At 50.2% G+C, this 11,805-nt stretch overlaps 1 protein-coding gene and 1 pseudogene across 2 annotated transcripts; one reads left to right on the top strand and one right to left on the bottom strand.

Moving 5' to 3' along the window:
• Positions 1–4,753: 4,753 nt before the first annotated feature.
• On the bottom strand, positions 4,754–5,265 carry LOC119061383 (GTP-binding nuclear protein Ran-like; annotated as a pseudogene).
• Positions 5,266–6,112: 847 nt separating this feature from the next.
• Positions 6,113–11,093, top strand: RPS14 (ribosomal protein S14). 2 transcript variants are annotated; one of them, XM_037161947.2, is made up of 5 exons: positions 6,113–6,222; positions 7,453–7,603; positions 8,188–8,349; positions 9,357–9,433; positions 10,985–11,093. In XM_037161947.2, the coding sequence occupies exons 2-5, from the start codon at positions 7,455–7,457 to the stop codon at positions 11,050–11,052; spliced, it is 456 nt and encodes a 151-aa protein (XP_037017842.1). In that variant the 5' UTR covers positions 6,113–6,222; positions 7,453–7,454; the 3' UTR covers positions 11,053–11,093. The 2 variants fall into 2 exon arrangements, with proteins under 2 accessions (XP_037017842.1, XP_053521919.1); XM_053665944.1 differs by lacking the exon at positions 6,113–6,222 and adding an exon at positions 6,350–6,371.
• The last annotated feature ends 712 nt before the right edge of the window (positions 11,094–11,805 follow it).

Below are 11,805 nucleotides of genomic sequence, written 5' to 3' on the forward strand. Positions count from 1 at the left end.
TCACTTTCAGGCTTTCGCTCCTCCCTTCGGGACACTCATGTTGAATCTTGCTCCTGCACCACAGTACCTGTTGCTCCACCTCAGTACAGGCATCCACCGACCCCTGGGTCGCACCCTGCCTTCCTCGAGGGCTTCACCCTGGACTCAGTGACTCACGGTCAGTGTGTCCCTGTTTTACTTGTCGGTCATCTCAATATTCACACAGGTGATGCTGCCGCTGCGTGGCCTCTGGTCCCTTGGCCTGCTCTCCTTGGATGAGCTGGCCCCGAAGCCACTCACTCCTGTGGCAGTTATCAGTGCCTGCAGCTCCTCCCCAACCCTCATCTCCATCTCATGTCCCCCGTCCCGCACCACCAGCCTGAAGTGGTGGCTGGTACCTGACTTGGGTCATACCTCACCTCACTGTGGACTGCTAACCGTTTGTTCCCACTGCCTGTTTGCTGCCCCTTAGCCCCCAGCTGTCCAGCTTCAACGCCATGCTCCATCGTGGCCACCATTCCTCTGCTCACAGCGGGCTCCACCCCTCTCTCAAGTTCTCATCTCTTGGTGAAACCACAACTCTGGTTACACCCAGCACCCGGCCTGTTCCATGTCTCCATCTATGCCACCGACTGTGAGAAACCGACCACCAGCCTCCAGTGGACCCTTCATCCTGCCCTGGAACCATCCTCTAACCCCCTAGACCTTGGCGACCATTGCAAGCTTCCTCACAGCCTCCGGCCTCGTAGCTGCTGGCTTCCCGCTTCCCTGGTGAGAAGGCTCACAAGCGCCCACTCACACTGCCCCCCTGCCCTCCAGCCTCTTCCTTCTCTTCCCCTGCCCGCACAGAGGCATTGTCCGTGCCCCTGTCTGCAGCCGATGCCTCCGCTCTCCCCTGGTCAAGGACGCGGCTCCATTGTCAATCCTTCACTCTCTCAGAGACCAGTCCCACAGGGTACAAATATCTGTTATCGATCCAATCATAAAAAAGGAAAACCAACCTTTTCATTCTTCTTCTGCCCCTTTGCACACTGTACTTCCCTCTCTTTCTCCCTTAATCTACCCCATTGGAGCATTTGCAGGCCCAACACACACACGGAAACTGCTCTTGTCCTGGTCCCTGCTGCCCTGCGTGTTGTTACATCCGGGTCATTCTCATCCCTCATCTTACTTGACCTCAGCCCATGCACCCAGCTTCCCACTCCCTCCTCCCCGACTCCCTTTCTTCACTTGGCTTCTTGGACATTTCCTCTCTCAAGCTTCCCTCCTGAACTGAGGAGGAAAAAGTTTTCCTTCAGTTCAGGGAACTGAACTGTCGCACATTTCCCTGCTCCCTTCTCCTTGGATTTCTCCTTGTCCCATCCCCACACTTTGACGCTCAGTCCTTGGCTCTCTTCTCTGCCAACACTCAGTCCCTCAGTGGTCACCGTCTTGTCATTTTAAATGCCATCTAGGTGACCCCCCGGGGACCCCCACATTTATACAGCCAGCCCAGTTCCTCTCCTGATTTCAGGCTCATCCATCCCAAACATGTCCTCAACAGCTCTCCTGGGATATGAAACAAACATCTCAAACTCAGGCCCGAGACCGAACATCCGATCGCCCCCCATCCCGGCTGATGGCAGCTCCGGCTTTCCAGTTCCCCCAGCTGTAAACGCTAACGCCATCTTCGATAATCTCGTTTTCTCATGCCCTGTGTCTGAGCTATCAGGAAGTGCTGTTGGGTCTACTTTTGATCACTCCTTTGTGATCAAAGTACAGTCCAATTTTGATCACTTCTTTTTGCCCCCACTGGTGCCACCTCAGTCTCAGCTGCCAATATGTTCTTTCCCCTCTTGACCAGGACCTTTGTGTTAGCTCTCCCCACGCCCCCAGTGAGAGTCCTCCACAGAGCATCGACAGCGAGCCTGTTAGAACAGAAGTCAGGACCTGGCTGGCGTGGCTCAGTGGGCTGGGCACTGTCTTGAACTGAAAAGTCACCGACTTGATTCCTGGTGAGGGCACGCGCCTGGGTTTCGGGTTCATTCCCTAGTCGGGGTGCATATAGAAAGCAACCGATCAATGTTTCTCTTTCACACAAAATTTCTCCTCCTCTCCTTCTCTCTTCCTTCCCCTCGCTCTAGAATCAATTTTTGAAAGAAAAAAGAAAGAAGAATGTACAGCAGATTCCGGCAGTCCTTTGCTCAAAAGCCTGCAATGGCTCCGCTCAGAGTAAGAGTCAGTGTCCTCACGATGACCGGAGGCTGCCGCGATTGATCTGCCTGCCGCCCCCGCTGCCTCTCAGCGCCCGTCGCCCCTCACTCACCTCCTCTCCAGCCACAGCGGGCTCCTCTCCCTCCTTAGGGTGCCGCCCTCCCGTGCTGTCCCCTCTGCCTGCAACACTCTCGACGTCGGCGAGGCCTGCTCCCTTCCCGGCCTCACACCTCGGCTCCAGTCTCTGTCACTCGGGACCACCCCGACTGCCCTCTCTATTCAATTCTGCCGACTGCCGCACCCCTCTCCTCAGACCCCCAATACCTTTTACATTTCTCGAACTTTCCTTCTTTCCCCAGTACCAATCACCTTCTAACACAATAGAAAATTTACGGAGATATCACGTCTGCTGTTCCTGCCAAATGTCAACTCTCAGGGGGTTGGGATCATTGTCTGTTTTGGTCACCACTGTGTCCCAAGTGTCGAGAACAGGGCCGGACACACACGAGGTGGTCAATAAGAGTGACCGAATGAACGAGCGAGGGTGAGAGTGGTGGTCAGCACGTTTCCAGTGCTCACGGCCTGGTGCGTGGGGTGGGGTAGAGTGGAGAAAACCAACAAGGCAACATGGAAGTAGGACCCTGCAGAAGGTGGCTCCTGCCACACCTCCAGCCTGACCTCCCACGCCTCTTCCCTCGTGCACGATACCCCACACTGTACTGGCCATGTTTGGAATTCCTTGAGCTCCCCAAGGGCCTTCCCACCTCAGGACCTTTGCATATCCTGTTCTTCCTGCCTAGACCATTCTTGCCCCCTGCATGTAGGTAATTCCTGTTCTGTTTTCAAGTCTTAGTTTGAAATCTATTATTATTGTATTTCAGAGCTTAACACTAAGTGCCCAATAAAGATATGTGTTTCAATATACATGGAAAAAAAATCTTGCTATTATCCCGTTTTACAGAGGAGGAAAAAAAGGCCCATGGAGGTGACAATTTTTTTCCCCAAGGACCCACAACTAGTAACTACTTGTAGAAATAATAAACATGTTGATTAGATAATCACGGTGGAGTTTGAAGGCAGTGACTTTGATGATTCCTGGGGTTGGTAATAAGCTGTTCCTGTGGAGAACTTGACCTGAAGCGGTCTCGTGGACAGAGCGGTGCTCGTTTCACCGGGCCTTTCCATGCTGAGGGTTAGCGGTCTGGTTGTTTAATGCAATTCTTACGTGAAGCAGGAACCCGCCCCATGAGACTCCAGCCTCTGCTAACACCCCTTCTCCACTGGGAAACTCTCTACTTGTGAACAAAAAGCCCTCTTCTTCACTGAATACACACAGACAATTCACGGAACACATGCAGACTCTCGGCACAGCCCACGAAGAGACGTCTGCGCTCACCGACGTGGAAGCCACAGGACGAGGAGACATGCGGAGCTGCTCCGTGTAGCAGAAGTAAAAACTGACGTGAACTTTCTGGAGGCAGTTTATATATATAGATTATGTAAAATACCTATTCCTTTCTACTTCTGGCAATTTACTTCGAGGAAAGAATGAAAGAATAGTACAGTTGAAAACAGTGTTCTCGACAGTTTTGTTTATATTCGCAAATTCTGAAAATAGCCAAATGTCCAACAATGGAGGACCGGTTAAAAAAATTGGTGGTACAGCTATAGAAAGGGATATCATGGAGCAGTGCAGAATGATTCAGCACAGGCGTTCTGATCGCTGGCGAGGAGTGGGTCGCTGTGGACAGAGGTGAGAGGAGAAAGGCTTTTTGTTTGTATCCTTTTTGGTAACTGCAATTTTTAATTTTTGTGAGTGCATTTAATATTCAACATGATAAATAAAATTTAAAATATTTGTAAAAATGTCACAGATCTCTACTAGCTGTTATGGGGAGATGTCTATAATGTTGGTGAAAAATAGAAGTTACCTGGGGGCGTATAGAACATAATTTCATTTATGTATGTTCTTCTTTAAATTGAGCTGAGGTTGTTCAGTAGTAATACTTCCAGGGCACAAAGGGCTATATGCTATTGAGCATAATCACTCATTTTGTTCAATAAAGCCCATTCCATGGGCTTTATATATGTATAGGTGTATACCCTATACACATCTCACACACACATATGTACATACACACATATACACATACACAAATATATATAACCTACTTCTTGGCCCTTCCCTGTATCTCCATCTATACATTCTTTCAATCTTTTAAGGCCCGTCAATATTGTTTGTAGAGGGACACATGGAAGTAGCTATTAAACATATATGCTTTGAAGTCAGAATCCCAAATCGGTCACGAATGTGTAATCTCAGTTAAACTTCCTTATCTATAAATGGGCAATCAAAACAGTGTCTGCTTGATCACCCTGTGAGGATTAAATGAAGCAATGCAGAGAAATCAGTCACCCCAGGCGGGTGTACAATAAGTACTGAATAATTTATTTTTTCTTTTAGAAATTTGAAGTACAGCTTTATTCTGATTCGAAACAAAAAGGAATGGGAACGATAGCAACAAACAAGGTGTCACCACTGAAGACTGTGACGAGGCGGAAGCAGTCTTATACCTGAAACTCAGTCAGGAAACGGCTGTGTTACGAAACTCACGTTGTCGTTACTTTTGGCTGAAGTTTCATGGTACTGAGATTCTTCTTTGGGTGGAAGACAATTGACTTTGCCTCAGCTTTCCCACCCTTCAATCCACTTTGTTGCCACACAACATGATGAGGATGTTTTCATACATTCCTACCAGATCTCCACGCCAGTTAGGCGTAATCTTGTAAGTAACTCTCAAAGGTACATCAGACATTATAATGCACACTGGCTGGGTGTATATAAAACACTCATCTCTCCGTCCACCAGATTTCTCCAGGGCAGCTGTAGCCCATACATACATTGAACTTAACAGATCCTCTTGTTAGTAAGGAACAGGAGAGGATGGGCCTCAGCACCCGATGTATCTACCTACTTCTCAAAGTCACCAGTTAGATGATGGTTCACAAGTGCGGTTTTTCTGGTCCCATCACTTGTACTGGTCCAATCAGTACAAGTCTGAACTGAACCTGAGGTTCTCTTTGGGCAGCCATTTGATATTCCTCCTGGCCCTATGACTGAATAATTTATTCTTATTTTGACTCGTACATAGTATGCCAAACTCTGATTTCCTGTTTTTATTTTTAAATGGAATTTATTTTTAAAGATTGTTTATTTATTTATCTTTTCATTTTTTGTTGAGAGGAGAAGGGAGGGTAAAGTGAGGGAGAAAACCATGGATGTGGGGAGAAACATTGACCCACCGCCTCTCCTATGTGCCTCAACGGGATACCTGGCCTGCCACCCAGGCAAGTGCCCTGACTGGGAATCAGCTGGGGGACTCTTGGTCTGCGGGTGGACGCCCAACCCACTGAGCCACACCAGTTAGGGCTTTCATTGAATATACTGGGGTGACATTTGTTAATAAAACCGTAGGAGTTTCAACACAACATCTGCAAATTGCATTGTGCAGTCACCACCCAAAGTCAAGTCTTTTTTCTCCACCATTCATTCCCCCTTTGCCCTCTATCATTTCCCCGCAGCCCCATTTCCGTCCGTCAATCACTGTACTGCTGTCCGTGTCTAAGAGATTTTTCTTTCCTCTTTTGGCTGAATCCCTTCATTGCCTGTTTTGTTTTTGTTGTTCCCCTCCGCGCCACAAGGTGCGCTGTCGCCTCCAAGCTGATCAGTCCGGAATTAGAATGGCGGAAGTTTTCTAGCCGCGAAGGCCGCCATCTTAAAACAGTCCCGCCTCACCCAGCAGATGTAATGTGGTGGCGTCCCCAACCAGCTCCCGGGTACACCCAGTCCTTACTCCCTTTAGCAGTCCCTTAAGTAAACTGTTTTTTGAGTGCAAGTCTTAATCGCCTTAGGAACGCAAAAGGCGGCACATTCCAAGAGGCCTATCCCCGTGACCTCAGACACACACTTCCGGGAACAAGAACGTGACCTGTCGCCCCGCCCTCTCCTAGTCTTTCTTTCCGGTGGCGGAGTCTGGACCCGAGAAGCAGGTAGGTTCCTTAGACGAGGGCAATCCGGTGCAATCCTTTGGCAAAGGGGGTCTCCGGGGCCGGGGGGCGAGGGGCTGGGGTCTTTACGCAGAAGCCGAACCAGGTTCCGGGCGAGAAGAGCGCGGCCGGCCGACCGACCCCAGACACAGGTTCTCGCCTTGTTTTGGGAGGCGGAGGTGAAATAGGGGCGAGTGCGAGTCTAGTATTGAAGGCCTTGGCGCCGCATTACGACCACCGCTACGTCTAAGCGGCCGCAGGGCGTGGTTGGGAAGGAGCGAGGATACTAGTTTGATGTGGGCTCCCATCTCTATCCCGCCTGCTTCCTCTTGGGCGGACGCAGGCAGGCGTATATATCTATTTAATTTGTCTGGAAAACAGGAATAATTGTCGCGCCGATCCCATAGGGTCATAATGAGGATCCAAGGAAGGAACGCAGGAAAAACGGCCCTGTATTGGCTGTTTCCTAAGTCTGAGTGGTTTCTAAGTCCGGCACGCTGCAAGTTCTGGGCGCCCGTCCAGGGCCAGGCCTCCCAGAGCCAGAAATTGGGGTTACGGACTGCACGTCGGTGTTTGCTGACCACCTGTCGTGCTTGTTATCCCCGAAAGCAGAGATGGGGGTGGGACTTAAAAAGACTCGTCGGGATCGGTAGGGAAGGGTTGCAATGGGCATTTTCCAGTAAGACACACCTGGGAATCCCAGCTGCCACAGTCTTTCCAGCAGCGGGAGGCCCAGGCATGTCCGTCTTGGGCACTTGGCTGGGATCCCTTGCAGGACATTAGGTCCTTCCCAGAACGTCCAGGGAGACATTGGTCCACCCCGAAAAGCCCTTGCTCATGTGCCGTTTATTACCACTTAGGCAGTCTAGGTGGGGAGAGTGATTATTGGCAGTGCGTCCATGGCACAATTATTGAACCAGTAAAACATGATGGTGTGTTTTAACGTATTAATCTTGTAAACCAAAAGTATAAATAAACGTTAGGAGTTCTTTTAACCCTAGGGACTTAGAAGGGAAGGGAGAGAGAAACTTCAATGTGCGGTTGCCTCTCCACACCCCCCCCCCCCTTTGCCAGGGACCTGGCCCACAACCCAGGCATGTGCCCTGACTCAGCAACCCTGTGGTTCCCAGGCCACCACGCAATCCACTGAGCCACACCAGCCAGGGCCTAGGGACGTTTTTATAAGCATGATTTTTTTTTTTTAAACTTTGGGATTCTTTGATTTTCTTTCAGAAATGGCACCTCGCAAGGGGAAGGAAAAGAAGGAAGAACAGGTCATCAGCCTGGGACCTCAGGTGGCTGAAGGAGAAAATGTATTTGGTGTCTGCCACATCTTTGCATCCTTCAATGACACTTTTGTCCATGTGACTGACCTTTCTGGCAAGTGAGTATCTGGTGGAGAGGTGCAGGGCCAACTAAGCAAGGGGCTGGGGGACAACATAACCCTGGGGCTGAGTGGCCATTAGAGGGGTTCTCTGGAAATAATTAAAAAGAACATCAAACGCGGAAACGTGGTTGGTTGCTTACTAATTTCCCAGGCACTGGGGTTACAAGAGAGGAGAGAGTTTGTTTATGCCCTTACAGTGTGGTGGTCATTGAGGCCTGTGTCTCTTGGTACTTTGTGGAGAAGTGGCAGATTCAGTGTTAGCCCTGGGTACAGGTTTTGGCAGCCATTAGCAAATTTTTGTGATTCATCTGAAGTCACTCAAATTCTAAGTTTGGTTTCCGTGAGTTAAATGCAGAAGTAAGTGAATATACAGTGTTAACACAGTTTAACTATATTGGGTCTTTGAACCCCATGAAGGCAGAGCCCGTGGCAGTGTTGCCAAAGAGCAGGATGCCTGTTCAAGATGACCTTCAGCCTCTGCCATACCCCAGCTGTGGTGCTCTTTACTCATTAGGATGTGAAACGCCCTCGGAGTCCTCGTTGGATGAGGGAGAAATGACCTTGTACTTCCTTGTCCCCAGGGAAACCATCTGCCGTGTGACTGGTGGGATGAAGGTGAAGGCTGACAGAGATGAGTCCTCTCCATACGCTGCCATGTTGGCTGCCCAGGACGTGGCCCAGAGGTGCAAGGAGCTGGGTATCACCGCTCTCCACATCAAGCTCCGGGCCACAGGAGGCAATCGGTAAGCCTCAGTGGTAAGGTCACTGGGCTTGGCTGTTCTCTGGTGACTTTGCATAAGATACCTTAGGTTTATGCATAATCAATAACTGGTTCCTGCATGCTGCTCAGCCCCTCCCCCAGCAACTTACTGTGTTTATTGAACCCTCACTGCACGCTGGTCTGTGTTCCAGGTATTAGAAGAGGGTGATGGGGAAATGGAAAGGGAACCCCCACCCTCCTGTTGGCGCCTCAGCTGTTTAGAGTCAGGCTTTAAACAGCACAGCGGGGGATTTAGGGGGCAGCTCCCATTTTCAGCAAGTGCTGGGAAACAGAAGTACAGTGCTGAGGATGAATTGGTGATGAAGTGTAATTTAAACGAAGACCTAACTGTGCCAAGAGTCAGTCTAGTGAAAGAAGGACGGTGGAGTATCCCAGCTAGAGGCAACTGCTAGGAAAAGGTCAGAGAGGGGAATGAACTTCTTACATCTGGGGGAAGGTGAGGCATGTGGTGCGGCCAGAGAGGTCTTGCTGGGTCGCGAAGGACCTGGTGAGGATTTGGCTCCGGCATGCATGCTTTTTTATGATGGCTGGTGGAACTGGGGTTTGTTAAAGATGACTTCCGTGTGAGGAACAGACCAGACAGGAAGCTGTTAAACCGGGCCGGTGTGGAGATGGTAGTTTCTTGGTCTTGTGTGGGTGGAGTAGTTGGACATGGACAGATCACCAGAGAAGACAGACTGAGCATGTGGCTGAGAGGGGCAGCGCCTTAAACGGACCAGGCAGAGCAGGGGGCAGCCTGACCCAGGAGCCAGGTGGGGCCTGCCACTTGTTTTTGTGTGGTCTGTGGGGTGAGGATGCTGTTCATGTTTCGTTCTTCTTTTTTTTTTTTAACGTATGCCACAAAAGTAAGTGGACTCTAAGTGGCCCACACTGAGCCTACTGTCTGGTCTTTTAAGGAAAGTTCGTAGATTCCTGAACTAGAGGGCTGTGAGATCTTAGAACCCTGGATGACTAGACCTTTGTTCCTAGGACCAAGACCCCTGGACCAGGGGCCCAGTCAGCTCTCAGAGCCCTCGCCCGCTCGGGAATGAAGATTGGACGGATTGGTAAGCAGCCCTCACCCTTGCCTGTAGCTAATGCTTGGACTGGCTTTGAAGCATCGACCCCAGAAAAAGAGTGTGGTGCACCCCTGGACACAGGGCTCAGTCTGGCGGCTGTCGGCAGTAGGTTCGGTAATGCAGACTGCAAGGGCTGCTAGCCTGTGACAGAATGTCTGACAGTGGCTGGTGGAACTAAGAGATGACCCCCCCCTTTCTTTTTTAAAGATTTTATTTATTTTTTAGAGAGAGAGGAAGGGAGGGTGAAAGGGAGGGAAACATCACTGTGTGGCTGCTTATTGCTCGTGCTCCCTACAGGGGACCTGGCCCACAACCCAGGCATGTGCCCTGACTGGGAATTGAACCGGTGACACTTTGGGTCACAGGCCAGTGCCTAATCCACTGAGCCACACCAGCCAGGGTGATTTTTCCTTTCCTTTACAGTGTTCTCAAGTACGTTACTACTGGTGTTTGGTGTGGGCTGCCTCCTGCCTGGTCCTTGCCTACTACAGGCAAAACTGTTCTATTGTGCTTCGCAGATACTGTGTTTTTTACAAGTGGAAGCTTTGCGGCAACCCTGTGTAGACCTAGTATATCAGCATCATTTTTCTAATGGCCTTATCTGATGGTTAGCTTTTTTTAGCAATAACATTTTTTAATTGAGGTATATAGACCTTTTTTTTTTAAAATTTTTTTTTTTTAAGATTTTATTTATTTATCTTTAGAGGGGAAGGGAAGGAGAGAGGGAGAGAAACATCAATGTATGGTTGCCTTTCGTGCGTCCCCTGCTGGGAACTGGCCTGCAGGGAACCTGCCTGCAACCCTGGCATGTGCCCTGACTGGGAATCGAACCGCGATTGTCTGGTTCGCAGGCCCGTGCTTAATCCACTGAGCTACACCAGCCAGGGCGACCTTTTTTTTTTTAAGACACGTTGTCTGCTTTTTGTGGCATACTGTAAATGTATTACAGGCACCAGGGAACCAAAGGTTTGTGTGGCTCACTGCGCTGAAGTGGCGTAGAACTGAGCCTGCAGCATCTTCCGGTGCACCTTCAACTGTCAGGAATGCCAGTCCGGACAAGAGCCAGTGGCAGGGGGCAGCAAAGCACTTCCCAGGGTTGCCAGTCCTACCGATCCTCTGCCTCTGTGTGGCCACAGGTGTTAGCCCTTCTCTGCTGTGTCTGTGCACCTGTGGCAGCGTGTGCTGATCCCTCATTTCAGCCTTTTATTTATTCAGTTACATTGTTTACGAGGATTTTTCTGCTAGGGGGTCTGGGCTAGGGTGTCAGGACCCTGGATTTGTCGAGTGCTTCTGACAGCCTCTGCAAGTTGTGTACCCTCTCTGAGCCTCAGCTTCTCGTTCTGGAAAGCGAGTTCAAACCACTTCAGAAAGTTTGAGGAAGCAGCAGATGGCGCAGCTTCAGAGCCATCTGTTGGGTACCGAGGACTTGCTTGCGGGCGCAGTGGGTCCACCGCTGACCCGTTACACCCTTGGCACAGGGAGCCTTGGGCTTCTTCCCTCCCAGCTCTAGGCAGTGATGTTTTCTCTTCCTCCCTGCAGAGGATGTCACCCCCATCCCCTCCGACAGCACCCGCAGGAAGGGAGGTCGCCGTGGTCGCCGTCTGTGAGCAGGAGTCTCAGATTGTAATAAATCGCCTTTGTGTCACTATTTTGACTCCAGTTGTCTCTCCTTTGTCTAGCCGCCCTCCCTCCAGGGAAGTTTAAATTCATTTCTCTTTAAACAGGTTGTGGGACTGACTCGAGATCACAGGTGCCGTGCTAAGCCAGCAGACATTAAGTAGATACATTGCCTTAGGATGTATGTAACCTATCAGATAGGAACACAGGGTTTGATTCAGCCCCTGACGTGGGACCGTAGATGAGCCTGTGTCCTGCAGATAGGCTTCCTGGGAGGAGGAGCCCTAGCTGGGCGGCGTGGTTGAAGCATCCTCCTGTGCACCAAAGGGTTGTGGGTGTGTGTGTGGGGGGGCAACTGACCGGTGATTCCCTCTTTTCTCTTTCTCTAAAGTCCGTACATGTAACCTCTAGTGAGGATTAAGATGAAGAGATGAGAGATCGGTGCTATGGTTGGGTCTTTTGTAACACTGCTTGTGGCATTAAGCTACCTGGGTCATCTAAAGCAGACCAAAGCTTTGGAGACCTTGTTTTGAAGGCGGAGATGTTGCTTCCAAAAATGGCCCGATTCTTTAAAAAGAGCTAGAGTGGAGTGGAAACTTGAGCCAAGTACATCCTGAGCAGAAGAGGAGCCTTCCGGACTCCATGTAAAAACACATGTGGGTGCAGACTAACCCCCCACACCTTCTGTGCCAAACCGGTAGGGCGCTCTGTTGCATCTCGCATTTTCTTGCTTGGCAGATCTT

This window comes from Artibeus jamaicensis, unplaced genomic scaffold, assembly GCF_021234435.1.
Source record: "Artibeus jamaicensis isolate MK-2021 breed Jamaican fruit bat unplaced genomic scaffold, CSHL_Jam_final contig_432, whole genome shotgun sequence".
Classification (NCBI taxonomy): domain Eukaryota; kingdom Metazoa; phylum Chordata; class Mammalia; order Chiroptera; family Phyllostomidae; genus Artibeus; species Artibeus jamaicensis.